Here is a 25,215-nt window from a genome sequence, read left to right as displayed (position 1 = left end):
GATAGTGTTGCATTTCTTACTAATATTGTACACGAAATGATGTTTACTTCACACTGTTAGAGTCAGAGGTCGTGTTGTGTTACTAGAGTAGCTTCATGCTATGAGGAGTTAGCTGACGTTACAGCTACATGAGATGTTGACGGTCTGTTTGTTATCAAACTGGACTGAGCGTCTCATCAGCGTGTTATCACCACCAGGCTATTACTAACTCAGACGTGATGAACCGCAGTTTAACGATATCAGAAGGGCAACAAAGACAAATTACACCGTAAACACGTCGACCAAAACAACATTAGCTTAGCTACCGTTAGCCGTCACAGTCTGGTAGCTAACGTTGCTAAACACATAGCTGCTGCTGCTGTATTATTAGCGTTAGCGTTAGCTGGTCGTTAGCTCGTCGTTAGCTCGTCGTTAGCTGTACGTTACCCGCAGCGAAGTGAAGCGGAGTAGATTTGCGTCCAGCCATGTCCTTCGCGTTCACGTTCACCGAGTCGACCAGCCTCTTGACTCTGGACACGTCTCCGTTACGGCAGGCCTCGAACAGCTCCCTGAACGCGCCGCCGATGCCGCTGCTCCCGTCAGCGGGACTGGAGGCTCCGGAGCCGGATCCGGGGCTGGAGACGCTGCTGCCGCCGCCGCCGCCGGAGGTTGTCGTGGTGAAGCTGCTGCTGCTCGGTAGCACCGGGGCCGTGAGGTCCGGGGAGGAGGCCACAGCCCCCTCGATGCCTCCGCTGCACTCCCTATCACCCTCCGGGGGGCCGACGGCCGAGCTCAGCAGAGACATAGGCGGAGAGGCCGGAGGAGCGCCGGACAGAGAGCTGTTTCTCGGCGGAGACTGTAAGGTAGTCTGCTGTTGTTGCTGCTGCGAGGAGCGACGAGACACCGCCATTACAGCAGCTCTCTCAGCGACAATAAGAGCTGCTCCTCCTTTCCGGTGAGGGTGGTGTGTTTCCTGTCAGCTGTTCACTCTGCTGGTCTGGAGAAGACCTCGATTTACCCCTTATTATTTATTTACACGCCCATCCGGATCTCAGAAATCAATTAAACCTACGGCAGACAGAGTTTCCTCTTGGTACTCTGAGCCAATCTCTGTCACAAATTTAGACAACAAATAATACTGATCGGCCTGTTGGTGGCAGTATGATAACCACTTTTGGCCCAAATATTTCCATCATGCCCCCAAGGATTAACAACAAAAACATCTGAGCCCAGGGCCTACTTGTGGTGCTATTACTCATGATCATTTAACAGTGATGTTACACCAAATTATGCAAGAGTGATGAGGTAAGATGCATTAATACATCATGATGCAGGGACAGTAGTACATACAGTAGGCCACCTCGTCTTCTCAAGAACAGCACTGATCATTCCTTAAGTGTCATCACAATATATCAACAAAATCCAAAGAGGTATTTAGTAAATATTTCATAGCCCAGAAAAACAACTTGTGAATAACTAAAAGTTATTCAAAGTTTTATTTGCCATTTGCACCTATAAGTACATTGGAATTGTGAGCAGTTTACACCGAGTCAGCTTTAAGAAAAGAAAAAAGGTAAAAAAGGCACAAGGTAATTACAGTACAAAATAAGTATCACATTCAACTCAACACAATAAATAAATAAATTATTAAAATATAAAACGCCCTCAGTGTAGTCAATAAATAAACTAAACTACCCTCTGCATAGGAACGATACCCCCAGAATACAAATATACAGTATATATGCTCCATGACCATGTTAAAAGAACTTGTAACTCTCAAAAATATTTTAAAAAATAAATAATTAATATATTTCAGACAATTACACAGTGGAAGACAGGATAATGCACAGCACTACAGTCCATTCAGTTCAGGTGTACTGTGTGTCAATAATGGTATGGAGGTGAGGTGTGGAGTATTTGTGTTTAGCGTTGAAATTATGTCCACATACTGTACTTTTGGGCTGCACGGTGAACCACTGTCGCCTCACAGCAAGGGTTCGAATCCCGGCTTTGGGCCCTTCTGTGTGGAGTTTGCATGTTCTCCCAGTGTTAGCGTGGGTTTACTCCGGGTTCTCCGGCTTCCTCCCACAGTCCAAAGACAGGCAGGTTAGGTTAATTGTCGACTCTTAATTGCCTGTAGGTGTGAATGTGGGCCTGAATGGTTGTCCATCTCTGTGTCAGCCTTGTGACAAGTGACCTGTCCAGGGTGTACCTCGCCTTCACCCAATGTCAGCTGGGATCAGCTCCAGCCCCCCCTGCGACCCTGAGTAGGATAAGCGGTTACAGATAATGGATGGAAACTGTACTTTTGGCCAGGTAGTGTAGCCTCAGACACTTCATCGGACTTCCACTCAATCATCAACAGTGCATTACTTTTCAATAAGTCATTATGCCTCTAATCGTTTCATCTTAACAATTTAATCTGTGCCACTCACACCAGCATGTTGTGGTGTGGCTCAGGCCATAAGAAATAATGGGTTTCGGGGTGCAGTTGTTGCGTTATGTCTGAAAGGACCTTCAGTGAGTGAGAGACGGAGAGAGAAATGGAGTACTAAGAGAAAAATACTCAAGCAGGGGGGCAAAAAATGAATAAAAAGTGATGAATATTAGTTTATGACAGATTCACACAAGTTCACGCCATAGGGGCAAATTATTCAGTTTTCTTTCCTGAAAGTTAAAATAGGCTTTTTTTTAAACAAAAATGCTTTTGCAGTTTACTTATTTTGTTATTTGCATTCTTTAAAAGTTACCAGAATGCAGAAAACAAAGTCTCTGAAACTAATTTTTCTGGGGGAGGACCCCCAGACCCCCATTTTAGAAGTTTTTCCCTATTTCTGAGGTCTCAAGGTTGGCAAGTATGGGTCACAGTGGCCTTAGCCTTTGACCACCAAAATCTTATCAGTTCATCCTTGAGTCCAACTGGATGTTTGTGCCAAATTTAAAGAAATTCCCTCATGGCGTTCCTGAGATATCACGTTCACAATAATGTCTACCTTTGCATTTTAAATGACAAATAAACACATATCCAACAAAAGCAGAAATGTACATGTATAGTATTATTTCTGCCAACACCATCTTCAATTTGAAAATTATCGCACGTTCTCCAAATGATTATAGAGACACTATGGAGTGATTATGATAGTCTGAGGAAGAGAAAAAGAGTCTCATGTTTCCCAGTTGTTTAAGCTTTATTTATACCATGCACATTTTATTGTGGACATGCAAAGCTGAAAGCTGTATAAACATACATTCCAGAATCTAACTTGTAATAACTTATAAACCTGTTTATAAAGTACAGAACCGTAAATAAAAATCTGTCACAGTGGAAGTGTGTAAACATTAATAAAACACTGACCAATAATTATACCACAGGAACAGTGGCTAAAAAATACTCAAAACTTTGGGCCAATACTCATTTCAAACTTAACTTTTACTTTTTTCACTAGACTTTAATTTAACTACTAGAATTTAAATACACTTGTATTAATATGCCACACAATTATTGCAGTAATGCAATATGGTGTAACCGTCACAAAAACAGTCTTCTTTTATCAAGGTGTGAGAGGCGAGGCAGCCTTCTCAGAAACATCAGTAGTATTAAAGGTTTGATCCATATGGGAATCTGAGGTGAAAATCTACAGTGTACTTTAAAGTATTAAGTGACACTTGTCAATGATGAATCCCTCATTAATTCAAATGAGTCGTTTGTCATTCGGGTCTTTCAGTACTGTTTTTCATCACAGCTGGTTTTGCTGTGACCTGAGCAGTTTGCTCGTGGTAGTTAACTGGTGCAGCTCAGAGGAAGAAGAGCTTGTCTGATAGCTGAATGGCCGGTTCTGAGTGCAGGTACTGGCCAGCCAGGAAAGCCAGTTTGTGGGCATACTTGCATGGTGCTGGAACACGTATGGTGCCCGGCCAGTTCCAGTACAAATGGCACATCTTGTAAGTCAGCCTGGCATGGGAACAAAGAAACAATGTTAAATGTGTTTTTGGAACTGAAAAAAACATTAAAATATAAAGCCACTCATTTTCATTGGCCTGAAGACATACAGTACCAAAAATTTATGAAATAACGGCAAATACTTAACAATTTTACCCCAGGTTCTGTGATGTTCAAACTATTCTGATCTGTTTTTTAGTCACTGTTGGTGAGGCTCAAACTAGTCAAGTCAAGTTTTATTTGTATACAGGGATCAACCGCTTATATGGATCAAAAAGCTTGGGACAGAATCATTCCTATACCACTGTGTTAAATAGTAGTAATCAAGTAGTCCACTTACAGTTCATTTTGGGTCTTTTCATACATGACAACTCATGGAAAAACATTTTAAAACCACGTCAGACTAACGTTAGTTGAATTTTTGTAATGTTTTTTTCTTAACTCTCGTGATACTTTGCCTCGCAGACCGTCCTCTCTCCGGCTGGATACCTGAGGCTGATGCTGCGTGCACATTGAAATCATAACGGGGAAAAGGAAACTAATTTTCTCTGAATAAAAAACAAATGTGCACGGCGTTGAAGCCGCCCTCGTCAAGTGGATTGATAATACCTCGTCACGTAATGCCCCCAAAGTGAAACTGCCGACCGGCTCCTCGGCACCGCATCGCCGGCAGCTCATGCAGACCGGAGCCTGTCTCCCTCTGTGCCGCTACCCAGTGAGAGAACGAGGAGCCCCGGCAAAAAGGCGCCGTTCTGCACGCGCGCTCGTGTTGCAGAGCCGAAGAAAAACGACAACTCCTCAAGGCAGAAGAATTGGCAGCAAGTCAGTAAATAGCGAAGCGGTTCGTTTCATTACTTTGTATTCATGTAATAAATATACAAATGTCAATTAGATGGTAATCTGCATGAGAAATGATTCACAACAACAAAGATTTGTTTATAATAATCATCTGCTTATAGTGATCAATTTGACCCAGACAGACGTGATCACTGTAAGCGGTTTCCACTCTTTATGTATATGTTGTATATACAAATGTATTTTATGTGTGTACTAATGAAGTCTGATCCAACAGCCCTGTAATAATTCTATCATCATAATGGTTATAATGTTCTGAGTTTATAATTTGGTGTTCATATGTGATTTTTGTATTGAATGCTTTTCCCACTTATTTCAGCGTTTCCTTGATGGTGCTTTATTTCAGTATTATAAAAACATGTGCAGTTAAGCATCTAATGCTGGCATAAATGTCTAGTCTCGTGTGTAGACGTTTAACCTTTGACATTTACTAATCTGAATCTCATAAAAATCATTGACTGCCTCACTGAGTATCTCACTGTCTGACTACTAAGTTACTTCCCTGGTTGGCTGCCTAGTTAGTTTACTGTACTACAGTTCACTGTACTAGTCTGATGAGTCTGTTAATTCTACACCAAGATTCAAAAGATCTAAAAAAGGCATGATATGGATGGACCGAGTCGGATACATGAATGATATTTCGCCCTACAGCAGTTTATCATGAACCAGAGTTTACATTGCATATTCGCCATCCCAAACTATGACAGCTTTCCTTGCAAATAGCTATGCTAAAGCTACAGCACTGCATATTTTAAATTGCCTAGAGCAGCAAAAAACACGCATGACAGGACAGGTTCTTGATAAAAAATAAAATCTTGGAAAATATGACATGTTTAGTTTAGTACTAAATCTTAGATTTGCATTCGATTTGCCACGCAGAGCAAACGTTTCTCACGGCGTGATTACATACAAAGTCAATGCAAAGACGCAACGCAAATGAGGTGAATTTCAACTTGCGGGAGAAATTCACACAACGTTCTGTCACGAAAGCCTATCAGCACTGAGATTCTTCTGGTGTCCTGACGTTGTTGATTCAGAAATGGAGGAAAAAGTGACTGTAGTCGACTAGCCATCTGAGGGCACCCAGAGCTCTATGATAGTACCTCATGTTTGTACAGAGACCAGATGGAGCTCTGTGTGTATAAATGTATGTGTATAAAACCATACTGTCTATGGTATAAACAATAACGTCGCTACTGTATTTACACCTAGAGGACATTATATTTTGAATGTTGAAGGAGCAGCTACAATATTAGCATAGCCTAGCCCCTTGATCCGAACCCCATTCAGAAAGCAAGCATTTTAAAAGTTGTTTGCTTGTCGTTTTGTCAACAGACCTGACAAAGTATGAATTCCGACTTTACAAATCTGTCTCAGTATGTAGTTATTTCAGCATCCTTTTGCTCCGTCTATTGCAATTAAATCACAGCACTGTATATTTTGGGTTCATACCGCTGTAGTAAACCAGATTAATTCAGCTGACGTGTGGCTTGCTATATACAGTGAAATTCACAGAGCTGTGTGTGCCTCCGGATGATGTTATGAATCCAGACTGGAAGGCATTTGGTTTTCCGACATATGTGGGACTTCCACAACATGTACAAAGCAGCAATAGTGGTTATTTTGGCCAGGGCTGATGAAACCTTGTTGGTGAGCCCCTCGAACCTCTCGGGCGTGTCTAGTGCGAGTGATGGGAATAAACACAAATGATCCTGCGGTCAATCTTGCGCGTATAACTTGAGGCAAAAATTCTCTTTGCGTTTGGTGTGAACACGGCGTTACTGAGAACTACTCTCAGCATCTTTGAGAAATGCTCGCTGAGGTTTAGATTTTTATGAATGGTAAACATTTTTCAAATTGTTGAGAAATAAAACATTTACAGCATTTAATGAAATATATAAGTGTATGCTTATAACACAATATGGAACTCTTTTTCTTTTGGTCTGACTAATAATCTAATACCAGACACTGACTAAATGAATACGGTCTTTCAGTGAGTTATTGTCACCACTATAAAAACTTTTCTACAATGAACTTCAATGAAATACTGCCAAAAAACTGTCCAAGTGAAAAGAAAAAATGTATCAGCTAGTGAAAATAATTCAATTCCTATGGCATATACAGAATTAACATGTTTTACATGTGTACCAGTAATCTGAATGATGCTTAGTGGAAAAAAATGGGCTATCAATACCTTTGCAAATGGTCTGGTGTGAGGTTTGCCGTGTTGTACAGAGAGATGTAGTGTGTAGGGAGTCCACAGCCCTGGCGAATGTGATGTGCCATCAGGAAGAAGTCCACCCTGAATGAAAAAAACAACAACCCAAAACTTTAGTGTTAGAAACTTTGAATAGCCAACAGCAGATAAACTGAGTCTTTGATGGCGTCCTCATCAAAGTGCACATATTTACTGATGTTGCCAGGAGATGGTGTTGCAGCCTTTTTGATTGATGTACGCAGGTAAAAAAGATAAAGCATCACCCCTCTTCCACTACCCTGTTAGGCTGCTCATACAGCACCTCATCTCTCCAATCTTCATGTAAGAAGAATCTTTTGATGATATGCTCACATGATTTCTATTCCTGTGTTACATTCAGACTGGAACCATCTCATTAACAAATTATCTTTTCAACTAAACTGCTAGAGTAAAAAACAAGTTAAAGTGGAGAGCAGATCATCTGTGGCCTAAGGCTGGATTCAAACTGACTTCAGTTCAAGTTCACAAAGAAACCGTAAACGAACAAAAGCTAAATGCTGCTCTCCAGTAAGACGGGGACTTCCAGCCACCCGGCAGAGCTACGAGTGCGAGGACAGACAACAAAACCTAAGGGAAAGGAGTGAGACGTGTGTTGACCAAATTTCTTGACCCATAAAGTAGTAAACTTTGATTTGTAACTGTTCATTAGCAACAGTAGCAGCCTGTACCCGTGTTTGAAAAATAAAACGTGTTTGTTTCCCACTAAATTTGTCTCTGAGTGTGTGTGTGGGGGAAAGATAGAGGAAGATCTTAAGTATCTAACAAGACCTTTTATTAAAGGAAGAACAACAGGCTACTCGTATTTTCTGTAGCTAAGCAACCAACCGCAGAATGGTCATGTGAAATGCCTTTTCAGGCATGTTAGTATGGACGGAGATTACTTCTAAAACGCTTGTGTGTATGGAGATCGTTTCCATTTTAAAACGGCGTTTTACGTATTAAATGTATTGGTGTGGATGTAGCCAGAATCTTTTTGCAAGAGACTGACCAGTCTTTCTGAGTGAGGGTGTGATCCAGAACAGTTCCAGGTGGAGGTGTGCCAATGCTGTTCGCAGTCCAGGCGTAGAGGGTGGTGCTGATGCGCTTTTGGACCACAATGAAGACCAGCTTGGGCTCATAGCTGGGGAAAGTCTCAAAGCATTTGATCAACTGTGGGATCTCGTACTGCTCCACCATCATCAGCTGACCATCTGACACACCATCACGATACACCACGATCTTCTCTGGCAAGTTGTGGTTCACCTGTACAAGAGAACATACACAAGTTATTCTTGGCCAAAAGGGTATGGTAGTTTAGAGAGAAGGGGGACTGAATTAAAAGACATTTATGTAATGCATGTTTGCAGTACTTACTTCATAGTACTTCTGCAGTGCAGCCAGTAAGCAAACTCTGAAGCCATTGATCAGTTCCTCAGTGGGTGTTTGGAAAGTAACTCTGGAGTACCAGCGGGTCAGTGAGCTGGACAAGGGAAAAATTAAGATATTACCACCATTACAAGTGAATGTTGCAAGAGAGAAAGTAAAAGTAAAACAAACATTTCTAGCACTATTCTGCAGATATCATTTTTGGTTGTTTATTTTGGGGATGTTCTAAAAGATTTTCTGCAGATACAACCTTCATTTCTGCCAGTCCCCTCATGTAAGAAGGGACTCCGAGGTGTGTGTGGCAATTATGTGAAACCTTCACTAGTACTGTTGTTTGTAGTAACTGAAATGAACTCTGACATTATGCTCCGCATGAATTATGGCTGCACAATGAATACATTTTATCAAAATCGCAATATGGCCTTCTGCAATTTTCAAATCGCAGGAAGCAAAATATTTGTAACGGTGAAATATGTATCAAAATATCATTTTATATTAATTATTGTCATGGTGCAGAGATGTCCTGGCCTATACATCATATTCTACAGACTTAAGCCTGGTTTATGCTCACCATAGTGAAGCCAGAAAATGACGTCATCGCGGCTTTTGCGTGGTGCGCGAAGGCTCCGCAAGTGGTCGCGGTTGTATGTTGTGCACTTCGGAGTTTTTGTATCTATGCGTTGACTGCGCGTGCTGCACTTTTCATTTCAAAATGGACGCCTTCGAGGGAAGACTAGCCAAGCAGGTTGGCCTGTACAGACAACTCTACAACTGTTCATTGAGAGACCTCAGGGACAGTCAACGTCATTAAATACTTGGAAAGAAATAGGCAACACACTGGGGAAAGAAGAGGCTTTTTGCTGCAGGCTGTGAAAGAATATGAGAGATCTTTTTGTAAAAGCTAAAAAGAGGTCTCATGGAAAGAGTGGCGACCCGAGGGGAAGCACCGAGAGACAGAATGTCATTTTGACTTGGAGGTAAGCAACACTAATAATTACAGTACACATATGCAATGTTTGGCGGTACATACGTCGGTGTTTAGTGTTTACTACTGTTGCCAGGCAACCTACTTTTCTTTCCGGTACCACTCGTTGACCGCTTGCTTCTCAACAGAATATTTGGTTTGTACGCCTCCTGGCGTTTCGGAGCATACTGCAACGAACAACGCGCTGAGCATAAATGCCTGTGTGCATGCTTGTAGTGCACGCGCCATCTACGGAGGCCCACGCCACGGTGTCTCGCACGAGTACAAACAAAACTTTAGGAAAAACATCTTTGTTTGGTACAGAGCCCCACAAAAATCAAACCAGTCGTTTCATTTCAATGAAAATAATTATGTAAAAATGATCATTCCCTCTAATATTGCAAATCATATTGCAATTGCAATGTCAGTCAAAATAATCGCAATTAAGATATTTTTTCAAAATCGTTCTGCCTCAACATGAATTCAGGAAATCATTATGAATAAGTACTGAAAAAATATTAAAGGGACAAGGACCAAAACAGGGAAGAAAATAAAGTTTACCTGTTCACACTTGCGACAAAGCCCATGACTGATTGATGCGCCTTGCTAGTGTCATGATGGACATCCACTCCCACCACCATCAAGTGTTTCTATTAAAAAGGGACATAGAGGTTCATTATTTCGCCATTGACTGCAGTCATGTTATTACCTCTTCATTATTTTCAGATGTTTAGAACCATAACATCTGTATAATGGTACTGTGGAATAATGTTTCCTTTGAATATGATGCATCGTTTTCACAAGCAGTATCATGCTTATAATTAACAGTACCTACCAGAAAAATCCCAATTTCCCCCCAAACAATTCAGCCCAAGTAGATAAGGCATTCTCTTCCTGCTCTTTAAGACATGCTACTCACCAGAGGGACATTGACAGTCCACAGCTCTCCTCCTAACTTGCTGTTCATCTGCAGGAGTATCTTTTGGGCAACGCTCCTCAGCTTCTGTTGCTGGGAAATTGTCCGGACATTGATGGCCTGTGACACAAGTGACACAAAATCTTTACTTTTAACTGGGAGAAAATATTTTCAGAATAAGATATGATTTATTTTCCTCTAATTCTAGACCAGCCATGCACAACCACATGGACAAGCATTACAAACCTGGGATGGGATGGGATTTTTGACACAGCAGAGCTTCTTGATGGCACTGTAGAGATCGTCTCGGTTGCCAACCATGATGCACACTACGAGCTGCATATTGGGCTGTAAACGGATAACAAACGGAGAGTTACACAGGAAGGACTTCAGTTCAGTGACACCAAACAGTCATCATTTCAACATGGGAAAAAAACAAAACAAGAAAGACGGATCATGCAAAAAGGATACTGTGAATTTAGTCATATTTTACTCTGAATTATAAATCATTGGCAGTAATGTAAATGCAGTTTATAATTAATGGGCTAAAATGTGCAAAATTATTCAGACAGACCCCTGACAGCTCTCTATTTAATAGAGTGTTGCTGGTTGCTAGCTAACGTTAGCGGTTAGCCCTCAGTCAAATGTACCGCCAAAAGTCAATACAACATTGCTGATCTGTCCAATTCAAATTCAAACGAACGTTAGAGCCATAACAAAGTCTTGCATCCCTGTTAAGTTTCATGGCATAATTTGTCACTAAATATATATAAATATTTCCTTAGAGTGTGGGTCGATCACTTTGTTGTTGATCAGTTAATTTTTATTGTTCTGTGGAGCATGACAGCTCGCCACCGACATGACCACCCGCTGCTTTGCTAGCGCTGTGTGACTAGAATGCTTTTGCCCATTAGGCCCGGATCCATAATCTCTTTCTGTTTTTTAGCGAAGGCGTGTGATCCCCTCGGAATATCAAAGATTTTCAATCCATCTTTTCTGCGGTTGGCGCAGTTTACTACACAACTCCTCGTCAACTCTGCTTTGGAGCTTGGCTCTGCTAGACATGCCATGCTTTCTGCCCCCTAGCTGCGCGCGCATCTCTGTGATGACGTTTATACCTTGCTTTGTTTATATTGATTTATTACCAGCTTCAACAGCGACGCTGGTATTGAGTCTTTATTTCTATTTCTTATTGTTACCTACTAATTTTATTTGTCATTTCTGAGCTGTTTTGTTTAGGAAAAATTTAATAAATATATTCTAGAAAAAAGAAAAAGCATAAACGCTAAAACTTCACGTGTTCTGCTCTTATACTGTGAAACATCTAGTAGTAGTTGGTTTCAACACCATTATCACTTCTTGAAGCTACGTGTTAAACTTAACACCCGTTTTCCATTCATAGGTGATACTTTGGCAGCACCGACATGACATGATTTTTCAGTTTAGTACAGGAAGTGAGACTCTTGATCAGGCGGGCAGCAGGTAAGGCTACAATACACAATCACTTTGTTGGGAGCATTCGGGCAGAGCATGAATAACATTTGATGTGGACACAGCTTGTGTGATGCACAGTGGGACGAGCTTGGAAGACGCAGGGAAAGGCAGATCAATTATCATATATATAAGTAGCATTAAATTACTTTATAAGCTACTAATCTAAATCTTTATTTTATGTCATACCTCACTGGTGAGCTGAGAGTGGATGCTCTTGACGTAAGTCTCAGTGCGATCATCCCTCAGCTCCACACGAATGGGTCGCTCCAGTCGAAATCCAATAGGCCCGGCCACCTTGTTAAATGTGGAAACCAGCTCTTCAGCCTGCTCTGCACAGCGGCGAGGGTAGAAGATGGCCCAGATGTTCATTGGGATCTAAGAGTGAGATGGGTCAGTTGGTGAAGAAGCAAAGTAATACAGCAGCCATTCCTGGGGCCGAGGCAAAATTGTAAATGTGGGCTGGATGCGCACAAACTCTGAACAATTAAGTCTCAAGTCTCAGGTCTTAATATACTAGGGCTGTCATTCGATTAAAATATTTAATCAAGATTAATCCCACGATTGTTCATAGTTAATCATTAGTTGCAAATTAATCACCATTTTTTTATCTGTTCAAAATGTACGATAAAGGGAGATTTGTCGAGTATTTAATATTCTTATCAACATGGAAGTGGGTTAAATATGCTGCTTTATGCAAATATATGTATGTATTTATTATCGGAAATTAATTAACAGCATGAAACAATGACAAATATTGTCCAGAAGCCCTCACAGGTACTGCATTTAGCATGAAAAGATAAGATAAGATCAAATCATAACATGGCAAACTCAAGCCCAACAGGCAATAACAGCTGTCAGTGTGTCAGTGTGCTGACTTGACTATGACTTGCTCAAAACTGCATGTGATTATCATAAAGTGGGCATGTCTGTAAAGGGGAGACTCGTGGGTACCCATAGAACTATTTTCATTCACATATCTTGAGGTCAGAGGTCAAGGGACCCCTTTGAAAATGACCATGCCAGTTTTCCTCGTCAAAATTTAGCACGAGTTTGCAGCATTATTTAGCCTCCTTCCCAACAAGCCAGTACGACATGGTTGGTACCAATGGATTCCTTAGGTTTTTCTATTTTCACAGGATGTCAATACTTCAATGTAGCTTTAAAACAGAGTCTGCTACAACCTCCAAAATACCTCTCGGATTTTTAAGAGGTTAATTAAAAACCACCAGTTGCGTTAATGCATTAAAGAAATTGGTGCCGTTAAAACAAATTTGCCTTAAACGTGTCACCTTTGAAAGCCCTAGTGGTTACACACTGATGCTTGAGAGGAGGACAGATAGCAACGACGGCCACAATCCCTGCTGACAGAGTTTGGGAATTAAGCCTACACAGATCACTAGTAATTCAACTGTGGAAAAAAAAAGTCACAGGCTGGACAATGTTACTGCCTTGCTTCCTCAACTTTCCAGTGAAAGTTTTATATGTTGCATTACAGCTAAATTATATTCATAAAAAATCTCCAACACTCACAGAGCTGATTGAAGCGTCCCGAACAATCTCTCTGGACCAGGATACATCAGCACCTGTAGTAAAGGATGAAGACTGCAGACAGATGGTTTCAAGCGGAAGAATTCTACCTTTAGTCTGCAAGACAGGAGAAAAGAACAGCCGAGGAACACATGAAGTACAAAAATGAGAGCAAAAAAAACAAAACAAAAAACTGCTATCGACACTAGATTCTAGTGTCTTCCTACCTACCTGCTTCACTGTGCACTTATCGGACAGTCAAGCTACATTTAAATATTCCACAGATATTGTCATACTTGATGTTTCTAAATCCTGTTCCTCAGGACCAGACTTGCTTTCAGTCAGTCCTCAGCACGTTCACGTTAACCGGCATATGCTGGCTTTTAGCCAGTATCACGTCTGGTTGTCCAGCAGATTAAATGATCAATGGCCAAAATGTCCATTGGGAAATATGCCAAATAAATAAATACATTTAAAGTAGGGCTGGGCCATATGGCCTAAAAATAATATTGCGATATATTTATAGGCTATATCGCGTTACACGATATATATTGCAATATTTTCAAATATCCTCAAAGCACTTCATAAATGCTCGATTTAACCCTATGATGCATACAATCACAGCAATATGATGATTCTTGTAGTCCCTGCAGCATATGTCTGCATTAAAACGTTCTTGTTTATATTCATTAGTGGTTTCTATTGGAACAATTTTAATCTTGCATGCAAAAAGGGGGAAATCACAAGTTAAATTTAACAAAACAGTATCCAACAGTATTCACTTTAACCATAGTTTTCTGGCAATACATGATTTACATATTTTGATAAATACATACAGTAATACATACGCACGCACGCACATTTTATACAACGCGCGTGGGAGAAGCCGAGATACATCGACTATATTCGATGTATCGCCCACCCCTAATTAATAGAGACAACTTAAATATAAACGTATTTATTTTTTAGACCACTTCTTCATTTAACTTATTTTCAAGTTATGTCAAATGTAGGCAATTATATGGCTATTTAAAACATATGTCTGGTAGTTGTTCTATATGGCTGGAATTCTTGAATATTAACAACCATACTGGCCGCCAAAAAAAAAGTCTAGCGTAAACCCTGGTCCCCAGTTTGATGACTAGAGTGGGCTCTGGCCCCCCGACCAGGATTGTAACCACTGCTTTTAAAGAAACATGATTTACAGTGACTTCAAAAGGTAATGACCCTTTCTTCCTTTACAACTCGTTATGTAGGTTGACATAAAGGAAATGGAATGTAGCTTAAATTCAGTCAGAATTGACTGCATTGTTAGACTGAAAATAAAAGGTAATACTGGACAAATATCGCATTTATCAAATTACACTTGTTTGCGAGAAAACAGATTTTGCCTAGTTTGCAATATGTGACTTCAAAAGCATTTCTCTGACACATTCTTAGAATTAAGTCCTGAAAGTTAATAAGCTCTTGTTAACAGCAGAGCCTCACCACCAGGATTTCGGAGTCGATGTCCAGACCCCATCGGGTGAGCTCCTTCTGACTCTCAGGGTTGCTGCTGATGTTCTTCAGAAGCTGTTTTATCGAGTGGGTGTGCTGCTCACCGCTCACATTGATGTGCATGGTCAAGTCCTACAACACATGAAAGACATTCTCACCAAGTCTGTTTCTATAAGTTCTTTTAACACTTTTTATACAAATATTTTCAGACCTGTATCTCCACATTTCACGTGTCTTAGGGTTTGGAAAGTGGGGATGGTAGTGTCTACCTTCTGCTGCTGTGGTCACAGAGGACATTTCTGACCTTCTAGTGATAAGCTTAAAACAGTACAAAATGCTAAATTTAACTGGGACATTTGGACTAATGTTACAGTAATTATCTTCAACTAATACTTAGCTAGATGTTAACAAAGCTGTTGGAAAATGCCACTGGTTGTTATTTTAGTCGTCTACATCAACAGTCAATGGTTAAAATATATTTTCTTTAAAAGGTGTGAAGACAACCGATGCTATAATTAAACATAGCAGCTCCAGGTGTTTGAACATTGGCCCAGTTCAGACCTGGTATTAACATGCGGCTTGAGTCACCACTTGTGATCCGATCTCACTTCCCTGCTCTACATGCAAATAAACACGTAGTAAACACATGGCTGATATAGCAGACGTTGCGACATAATATTACAGGTCAGTAGTAATATCCTACATATTCGTGAATTTCAGTACATTTTATTAACAAAGTATAAGGTTCGCCGGTCAACGGGACCTCCATGCCGTCTACATTGCTGCCTTTGCCTACCTTGCTTGGTTTCAACACAATAAAAAATGTTAATTGGAAAAAATAAAGCATTACATATAGTCTTTTATATTATAAGAACCAAGTCTAGTCTTTATAGCTGCTTAACGTAGGTGTTGCTCCTGATGAGTGAAGGTATAAGACCTGCCTCAGGAAGAATATTGTGCTGCCGCATCAAATTTACCTTCATGGCTCTGAAGTCCTTCCTCATTTTTTCTGGGATTCCCGTCATGAAGGAAAGCTCTGGTACTAAAAGGATCTCGCCAGTAATGATTTGCTGCAATAAATCAATATTATAACATTATCTACACAGTTAAGTGTTTACTGCTCACATTTATTTTTTCAATACAATTTCCTTTTTGTATCAATATGTTTCTGATGGACTAATGAACAACCCACAGTATATCTTTTGTATATGGAACAAGTACTACTGATGCCTGAGTAGGTTCTTCAAGCAAAAGCAGAGTGCCTCTCATATGGGATAATATGGGACAGCTTGATAAAACAAACCTGATTCAGTTGTTTTAAAGAGATTGTTTTCATTTTGTGCGTTTTAAATCCTGACATGTCTTCAAAATATGCTTATTGTTAGACTTGTTGTAGCCACAAGGTGGCATTCTGATACAAGAATTCAGGTCACATAAGCTGAGTGGTCTACTGTTAAGAGCTTTACTTTATTAAAAACAAAATTACACTTGACTGTCTTGAGCATTTATTATTATTATTATGTTAAAATAACTGAAGAGTTTTTACCTTCCCTCCTGGCTTGGCCCTCTCCTTTGGCCGATGCATGAGCAGAGGTTGGTCCATCTCTTTGATTGTAATCCCATAGTTCTTGCTGTTAAATGTGCCATGCAATGGAAATAAGCAAGTGTTTAAATTATAGTTAAGACTTTCTTTGCTGCTCTTAATTAAATAAACTGCCCCCATTTCAATGCACATAATACACCTGCTATAATATCCTGCTCAGTTTTGAAGGGTTCATGGACAGAGCAACCTCACCTGTAGTATTCCACAAAGGTGGTTTTTGTGCCATCCATCAAAGTGAAGGTGTCTTTGGGCGACTTGTTCCACTCGATGGCATCAATGCGGTAGGTGCGGTTGTTGTAGCGGGTGATGACGATGCTGCCGATGAGCTCTTTGGTGCATTCGTCTTGGAAGTTCTCTTTGCTCTGTTGGTACAGCATGTTCCTGGCAGGCAGACAGCAGGGGCCAAAGGTCATAGCTCTTTTTCCATTTTCATTTAAACAGAAAGGGCAAAGCCAAAACTAGATTATTTCTGTTTATAAATAATCTATAGATGCAATAAGACTGTTGCATTTGTTGCTGCCCTCCAACTCACCTCTTAATCCAACCCCATTCCCAGAGGGAAGGGTTGTAGTGGTCGAGGGTATTTACAGTTCTTTGTCAGAGGACAGACGCCACAAGAACGTCTTATCTTACAACCTGGTATTCAAATATGTATGACTATATCACAGAGTATGACATTTATATAGCTCGGTGTGGCTTGGTCATGCATTATTTAATGTTTAAACTTGTATGAGCATGTCTACAGAGGACATACAAAAGAAATAGAATAAAAGATGCATGCTTCGCTTTATTATAAAAGACTTTAAAAAAGTGATTCCTTCCCAGTAGTATTGACCAGTGAGTATGTAATGCTTTATGGAAATAAAAGTGTAAGGCCCCAACTATTTTACCACGAAAAATGATCCAGTTTGACTTATGAATATGAACTTCTCTGCAAACTTGCTACTGTTTGTGTGCTACTGTTAATTTGCTCTGTGAACTCACATGATATTCAGCACAGAGTCATTCCGCAGGACTTTGTGAGACACGTCCACATTCAGGTACAGGCCTCCATCTGTGCGCTTGATACCAGTTGAATAACCTGGCCACACTTGCAGCCTACAAAAACAGACAAACAGGATAATGAGTGGACTAGAGTTGCCATGATATTACCTGGCATCTGCTCTCTGATGTTAAACACAACTCGGTACTAACCGATGTTTTCCAAGAATGACTGCGCTTTCTGGGTCGTAATGATTTCGACCCACCAGCTTCAGCCCGATGATTTTCATTACCCTTGAAAAACAAAAACAACACTGAGTCAGGTCCTGTCATTTAACCATCCTAATAGTAACATATGATGCCAGCATAATTCGTAAAATAATTATGGTTGCTTAGCTTATTTCATTAAAGAGCTTTTATGAATACAAGGAAAATGTTTAATTTTCCAAAGCAGTCTGGCTTTGTGTCAAACAGAGCAGAGAGAACATATCTTAAGGCTACTTAGTGGCCACACAGACATGCAGAGAAAAGAATAGGATATTAACGTATTAGTCAAAATACAAATGACAGAGTAACTGATACACAACAATGGACTGGCTGAGTGTTTTCTTTATCCAAAGTAAGAAACTTAACTTTAGAAAATATTCCAAACTGTATTAAAATAATGTTTACGAGTGGCTGGAGGGCAATTACAGCATTATTCTTTTTAAATTGTTAACGTAACCACTTAAGTGTTTCTATTTGATAAGTTATGTACAATCTAAAACGTAAGTGGTCAATCTCTGACCAGCCTTTTTTAAAATACCTCCTGAGCACCACATTGTAGAATGGGATGCATAGATCCGAGTTGGGTGGCAAAATCTTCGTCATCTGAACTTTTATTTGGATTTCCTCATTATCGGTCCGTCTCACACTTTTGAGAAGAACCACCTGCACGTCATCAAAATATTATGCAAAAAGGGAATTCAGTGTTATGTTCAGCAATGACATCAATTTTGCACTATATAGTTCTGTGCAATGAAAATTCAATACATTTAAATTAGGGTTGTCAAAGTTAATGCGATAATGACACGTTAACACAAATTTGTTTTAACGCCACTAATTTCGCATTAACGCAATTTGCGATTTTTAGGTTGTAGTGGGTAGTTTTAACGCTAGCTTAAGAAAGATGACGCCCCAAACTTACACTAAATTTTTGCGAGGAAAAGCTGACCTCTTACCTCAAGATACGTGAATAAATTTCACATATCTGGACAATTTGTCATAGTTTGTGTTGTTAATTGGATTTCCAATAATATATACATACATTTGCATAAAGCAAGCATATTTGCCCACTCCCATGTTGATGAGAGTATTAAATACTTGACAAATCTCCCTTTAAGGTACATTTTGAACAGAATTTTTTTGGCAATTAATCACGATTAAATATTTCAACCGACTGACAGCCCTAATTTAAACTGACAACTCCTTTTCAGTAGTTTTAGACTTTTTAAGGAGTCATCTACATCAGTGGTTCCCAACCTATTTTCCTTGGAGCCCCCCCACCTATTTGTTTTTTGAGAAAAGCTGAACCCCCAACGTCATCATCCTAAAACAAAAGTATAAGTCCTCAAACTCATTTAGTACACTGAATCACTTTATTCAAACTAAGGATTTTGTTCGTTTTCTTATTGTTTATCTTTAATAAATAGAACTCTTCAGTTTCGTCAACATAAATAAAGTGTTGATGTCTTGAAGGATTCACCAAGCGAAACGCAGATACAATATATGATCTTTTCTTGTAACAACTTGATTTACTATAATATAGTGTTAGAGCCAGAAACGCTTTTTTGTTATTGTAGTTAAATAAGTGTAAGGGGGCCCGGACCCCAGACTGAGAAACACTGATCTACATACACAAATTAAAACAACCAAAAATTCAAACTTGTCCCACTAAAGTTAACACACTTTAACACGTCAATTAGCCACACAACTAATAACTGTGATACCTACGTCTTTCATCTTAACGGGCAGGAAAAGAATGGAGCCATCAAAAGCGACTACTTCCCCTGTGGTCGGGCGGTGATCCTTCATCATGCCAAAACGCATTCCCATTGATTCAACATTTGGACTGAAAGATAATATTGAAAAAATGACTTAGAAGAATACATAAAGCACTTACCCAATTACCAGTATCAATTGACAACATTGATTCAACAAACAGTTGCTTTGGAATAGTCTTGCACTAAGCATGTCTCCTATGGGATTTTATTAACAGCTTTGATTCAGTGCAATTTTACATTAGTTGTCTATGCTCATGTTTGGTTCAAAAGTAAACAATTGATCAAATACATGTTTCACTGGAAGGTGGCTAAAATTTTACATTCATTTTTGTTGAATGGTTGCTGAATAAGGAAACACAAATTAATGGTAAACGATACTTACGTGAATGTAACATGGTACTGATAAACCGCTTCATTCTTGCAATGAATCGTGATGTGGTTTGAGCCAATAGTTATAGGAGCTCCTTTTGTTCCAGCCTTATTAGGTGGCTCACTGACCAGATGAGAATATACATGCACAAAGAAATCATTTCAGCACAAGACACACAGTTACTTTGTGATACGGAGTTTCATAATCTGCATCTGTAAAGCTTAAGTGAATAGTGGCCTTGATAAAACAAGCTGATCTCAAAGAACTAGCATTGATAAAGGCTGACTGATGAAAGGCATTATGTCACCTCCCATCTGTAAAATGTTGTACTTGAACACACCACAAAGACGACAGGCAAAGGCCTGCTGGCAGCCACACACTGTATGCTCTGTGCATCTTTATTTATAAATCAATAAAAGGTTGCATCATATGCTTACAAAACAAATTGCAAATGTAACATTTTGTTTTGTTTTGCACTGGCATCCTCAGTCCATGGTATGGAAGAATAGGTGGATGAGTAATGTAATGGTATCCACAATACACAAATTAAGCTTCCGATATGCTAGACTCACAGCCAGTGAGTGAGCCAGAATGGATATCAACAATTGGTTTTTCCTCTGCCGATATTTAGTCAATTTTAACTACCTTACTATCACAACTAAGATGTTATACAAATTATCTATAGAATCTGCGCCCTACTGTGCATTTACAGATGTTTCTGATCGAGCTGAGCTCCCCCCCCCTTCGAGTTGGAATGAAGTGTGTTTAACACAGGCACACAAACACCTGCACGAATATATCAGCAATTACCGGTTGTTGGGCAAGTGGACAGTGGCCGGTTGGAAAATGTTAACATATCAACCTATTAAGAGTTTGTTCTACAAGTTCTCCCATCAGGTCTACAAGCTCTTGCATTTTGCAACATATTTACCTTCATAGATGTCAGCTTGGTGTGTCAAGGCCCTAAGAGGTAAATACAAAACAGAAAAGTATACTTACCGGACTGCCTCCATTTTCAGCTCCTTCTTTGCAGGTGCAACAGCAGGAAGCTCCAGCACCTCTTGAGTGGTGGGCACCGGGGGCACGGTTCCTTCACATTATTCGCATTTTAAAACCTTGCATTTTGCAAATATTATAATAACATTAATGAAGGCTAAATATGTACTTTAACCCAGCTGGAGGAAACATTTTATCTCTTGCATTGTTTCATGAATTGTCAATTTTTCAAAGTTTCCCTACCTGTGTGGGAAGTCTGAGAGGGTAGGGCTGCTTGCGGCTCCGAGGCTGACAAGACAGACTCGACACGACCTAGAGGAAAAGAAGGCAGTAGAGCGCGTCCTCTTCCTACTCCAAGGTGAGGCATCGCTGCTCGTCCAAGCCCCACCATCGTCTGAGGGGACAAACCTCGGCCATGGAAACTGGAACAAGTTAAAATCCACAGTAGCCAGGGTTGCACATCTGTTTTTTAATACTGACAATGGTTGCAATAATTCTGTATCAAATATGGTTCTAAAGCGATGAGGGTCTTTATTATGAAAATGAGGAAATCCTTTTTTGCTAAAAATGTATACAAGCTACATAAATCCTACCTTAACAGGGGCTAAAATGTTCAGGTTTCGCTAAAACTGTTTTAGAGGCGTTGATTCAACTTCATGGTCATTTATGGAGGATGTAGTTTGTGGTGCTGTTGTATTGTATTGAATTATACTGACAGATGTTTCTAATAGTACATGTTAGTTATTACACTGGAACTCCTCTTCTACCTACCTGCTGCCTCTGCCCATCACCTCTTCAAGTTGGCCGATGCCTTCCGGGCTGCTGATGACACCTACTGGGGCAACTTGCAGCTTCACATCCCCCAAATCTCCAGCTGCTCCTCTTCCTACAACAAAACATAACAACCGTGAAAACAGACATGGATGTGTCAGCCCAGTGAGGTTTGCGAAGATTTATCAAGCAAAAGAACCTGTCAATGGAAGCTGCAACATTGTTGTGTTTACATTGTCAGAGCGGCATGTGAAAAGATAAAAAGCGCTCAAATGGGTCGCCAAATATAATTGGGCGACCGTTAATATACCTGGGCAGCCCGGCCAAATAACATCTACAGTATGTGTGGGAAACACTGCATGCTCAGCACGTCGCTCCACCCCGCCTGCAGCTTTTAATATTTGCTGTTGATTACTACAGAAGCCCCAAAAAATGGTAGTTAGGGAACCCCTATAATAAACCAATAATTGGTCCCAGCCCTATTTAATTTTTCCCCCTAAAAATCCAAGTTTTTAATACAGACCCACTGGTGGTGCTCCTCTTCCCCATGAGGTCAGTGAGGGCTCAATGCCCATTCCTCTAAACATTGAGACCAGTGCTGATCTTTGACCAATGGTTGGCATGTCAACCTGTAAGCAGACAAAAACATCAGCAGCTCTTAATGTGGGGAAAAAATATTTAGATAATTAAACATGCAAATTGTATATGCATATAGACACATTTTTTGTTCCAACCTCTTTTGATGTCAAAGCAGAGGTCCCCTCTGTTAGGTCTCGCGTCGTAGTTTCATGTGGAGGCGTCTGTCCATGCTGCGGCTCCAGACTAGGCAGGATTGCACCTCTTGCCACCCCTACCTTTGGTTCAGCTGCTGGGAAGAGCAGCCCTCTGGCTCGGCCAACCATGGGTTCAGTAATGGGTAGAGTTAGTCCTCGTCCTTGTGGGGTATCGCCAGGAATGGGGAAACCTCTGGCTCGTCCTAGACTAGGCCCTTCTGCAGACAGCAGCAGCCCTCTACCACGTCCTACAGCCGACTCCTGAGGCTGTAGTCCTCCTCCGCGTCCCAGCCAAGGAATGCTCGTCATACTAATGAGCTCAGGAGGCTTCTTTGGATCCATTTGGTCAACTTCTGACATAACCAGTTCACACAACAATGGGTTAACTGCAGGGAAACACCCATAGCACAAAAGTTACCAGTGTGTCTCATTAATGGCATAGTACAAAGGAAATGACACACACAAAAGTATAATGACAACGACTATTTCAATGCAATGTGCATTAAGCATGGGTGATTAATAACATTTTATTTTCAATTACAATTTGTCTTCCAACAAATATGAAAACAAGATAATCAAGTTAAAATGATTGTTGTGCCATTCTTTTTGACCATGATGCTCTCGTTTTATCTTTTATTATAAATGCAGCGCAGGAATTATTAGTAGGTTGTGGCAGAGCACCACGACATATTTGATCTAATTTATGTATTATTTAATATTTATCTGTAGTTGTTTTACATTACAACATAGTTGATCTTATTTATTTTTATCTAATTATATATATAATATGTCTAATTCTTTTAATCTTTTTTTTGTTTTTTTGTTATAGAGTTAAATAATCATGATATCAAAATTAATTAAATAATAACAATAATTAAATAATAAAATAATGGTGCTTGTGATTTTTGCCATAATCGAGCAGCCCTACTTCTTCAGAGATAAAAGGATGTAAAGCACAAGGAGAGCTCCATGTTACCTATAACGTTAGTAGTGAGGCGAAGTAACAGCAGAGATGCACAACTCAGGCAGATATACTGTAGTTACTTCATCAAGAAGCTGCACTGTTTGGTTCAGTCATTTTGTCTTTATAGTTCTGTACACATGAAGGACACAAGTGGTGACATATTTTCTGAATTCACTCCCACATGTTAATTAATTGATATGAAGGACTATTACAACTATTGTTCAAGACTATGGGTCTGCAACCTGCAGCTCCGGAGCCTTATGCGGCTCTTTAGCTCCTCTCCAGTGGCTCCCTGTGGATTTTAAAAAATGGAAATGAATAACTGTTTTGTTTATATTTATCATTGTTGTAGGTCCACATTGAGGAAAAAAATAAATGAGATTTCGAGAATAAAGTCGTAATATTATAAAGTAGTAATTTTACTTATTTTCTCGTTAAGTTATGACTTTGTTCTCATAATATTACGACTTTATTCTGGAAATCTCAGATTTTTTCCCCTCAATGTGACCCTAATACTCCGTAGTCCATTGTCTCTTTGGCCCTCACTGCATTAGACTTATATACTATATACTAGACTATAAACTGTGTCACCTTCATCACAATGCTCAGATGTTTTGGGGCTCCAGACAGATTTTATTTTCCTTTTTTTGCCTAAAACGGCTCTTTTGATAGTAAAGGTTGCTGACCCCTGTTCAAGAGGAGACATGTTGGGGAGGAAAAAGAAAAGACGGTGCTGATGAGACCGCATGGCCGATAAGCTAACTTTAGCTAACAGCACCATTAACGTTATAGTGAGCTAGCTCATTATTATCAGGTTGTTGTCTGACTTATAAAAGGTAACTTCAACGTTATTTAGCGAGCTAGACTTAGCAGCACCTCACTTCACTAGTTTACCCATAGCTTCATAAAAGTACTGTTATTTACCATCAATAAACTAACATTAGTTTCAACACTATCAACATCAGACATGAGCAACTACGTTGCTAGCATGCACCAAGGCCCATTAAAGGAGGCTAGGACACTGGTCTTGAGATAAGGGGTATGACGCATGCGCAGTGTAGCTGAAGCTGCGTTTTGATTGGTTCAATTTCGGCGAGTGCAGACCAGATTCTACTGCGCATGTGTGGTACCCCAAAACTATGACGTATTGATGACGCGGGTCCCAGCCTCCTTCTGTAGGCCTTGCATGGCACCGCAGGTAGCTAACATTAACAGTAGCTCACGTTAGCAACTAAAACACGTGTAGAAAGTTAGAAACGAAGTGACAACCACTAGAAATACTTGGCGAAAACTCAACGTTTTCACCAAACAACAATACGCTGTTAGTTATTAATGTTACAGCATGATAAGTCATATTAGACGGATATAATATCTCATACCTGGCTCAAGGTGTCAAGTTCGCACTAAATGAATCCATCTGCTGGTCTCACCGGGTTGATGGATGGTGTCGTCACTCCCGCATCCTTATTGGTCAATCAGTAGATTTCTGCCGCAAGTCATTGGTTTACTGAACTGTCAATCTTTAATTGTTACTTTACATGATACTGGGCAATATAGTTGTGTCGCCCTCTGGCGGTTACCACCTGGTACCTCAGGTGTTTAGGCCTACAGGTGGTGTTGTGGCACCTGACTATCAGTCACTGTTTGGTGCAGTAGTGGTGCCAGTGGTTGAATGCAACTAAGTACATTTACTCAAGTGCTGTACTTTAATACAGTTTTAGTAGATAGATAGATAGATAGATAGATAGATAGATAGATAGATAGATGATAGATAGATAGATAAATAGATAGATAGTAACTTTAATTATCCCGAGGGAAATTCAAGTTTCCAGCATCACAGTTCCATAGTGCAAAACATGTTAGTAAAAAGGCAGTAAAAAAGTTAGTAGTGCAAAGTATAAAGTACAAAAAAATATACCAG

General features: G+C 40.0%; 2 protein-coding genes and 1 long non-coding RNA gene across 9 annotated transcripts in view; 1 reads left to right on the top strand and 2 right to left on the bottom strand.

The window, feature by feature from the left end:
- LOC141768878 (poly [ADP-ribose] polymerase tankyrase-1-like) overlaps positions 1–1,051 on the bottom strand; it is a 106,722-nt gene extending 105,671 nt beyond the window's left edge. For all 3 annotated transcript variants that reach the window (XM_074637345.1, XM_074637344.1, XM_074637347.1), the window contains exon 1: positions 427–1,051. In XM_074637345.1, coding sequence (XP_074493446.1) covers positions 427–889 — 463 coding nt within the window. In that variant the 5' untranslated portion in view covers positions 890–1,051. The remainder of the gene's footprint in view (positions 1–426) is intronic.
- LOC141768882 (uncharacterized) lies at positions 801–4,914 on the top strand. The gene is made up of 2 exons (XR_012594226.1): positions 801–934; positions 4,385–4,914. It is a non-coding gene; the product is annotated as an uncharacterized LOC141768882 (long non-coding RNA).
- On the bottom strand, positions 3,122–24,794 carry piwil2 (piwi-like RNA-mediated gene silencing 2). 5 transcript variants are annotated; one of them, XM_074637351.1, is made up of 25 exons: positions 24,674–24,703; positions 23,537–23,586; positions 22,292–22,683; positions 22,081–22,186; positions 21,558–21,672; positions 21,030–21,208; positions 20,790–20,880; positions 19,803–19,913; positions 19,371–19,488; positions 18,184–18,308; positions 17,592–17,672; positions 17,382–17,495; positions 16,590–16,778; positions 16,341–16,425; positions 15,772–15,864; positions 14,786–14,926; positions 13,301–13,414; positions 11,957–12,145; positions 10,523–10,624; positions 10,280–10,396; positions 9,922–10,010; positions 8,385–8,490; positions 8,020–8,273; positions 6,969–7,076; positions 3,122–3,931 (listed from the first exon to the last, which is right to left on the bottom strand). In XM_074637351.1, exons 3-25 carry the CDS (start codon positions 22,670–22,672, stop codon positions 3,775–3,777), a joined length of 3,165 nt encoding a protein of 1,054 aa, XP_074493452.1. In that variant the 5' UTR covers positions 22,673–22,683; positions 23,537–23,586; positions 24,674–24,703; the 3' UTR covers positions 3,122–3,774. The 5 variants fall into 5 exon arrangements, with proteins under 5 accessions (XP_074493452.1, XP_074493453.1, XP_074493451.1 ...); XM_074637352.1 differs by lacking the exons at positions 23,537–23,586; positions 24,674–24,703 and adding an exon at positions 24,219–24,236; XM_074637350.1 differs by lacking the exon at positions 23,537–23,586 and having other exon boundaries at positions 3,123–3,931; positions 24,674–24,794.
- Between the last annotated feature and the right edge of the window lie 421 nt (positions 24,795–25,215).

This window comes from Sebastes fasciatus, chromosome 6, assembly GCF_043250625.1.
Source record: "Sebastes fasciatus isolate fSebFas1 chromosome 6, fSebFas1.pri, whole genome shotgun sequence".
Lineage (NCBI taxonomy): Eukaryota > Metazoa > Chordata > Actinopteri > Perciformes > Sebastidae > Sebastes > Sebastes fasciatus.
This window is presented reverse-complemented; position numbering and strand designations above follow the sequence as displayed.

Coding starts and splice junctions, on each gene's coding strand:
- piwil2 (XM_074637348.1), bottom strand. CDS start 22,690: ATGTCAGAAGTTGACCAAATGGATCCAAAGAAGCCTCCTGAGCTCATT. Junction 22,187..22,291: donor CTGCTTTGACATCAAAAGAG/GTTGGAACAAAA, acceptor GTCTGCTTACAG/GTTGACATGCCAACCATTGG. Junction 16,779..17,381: donor GACTCTGTGCTGAATATCAT/GTGAGTTCACAG, acceptor TCTGCCTGCCAG/GAACATGCTGTACCAACAGA.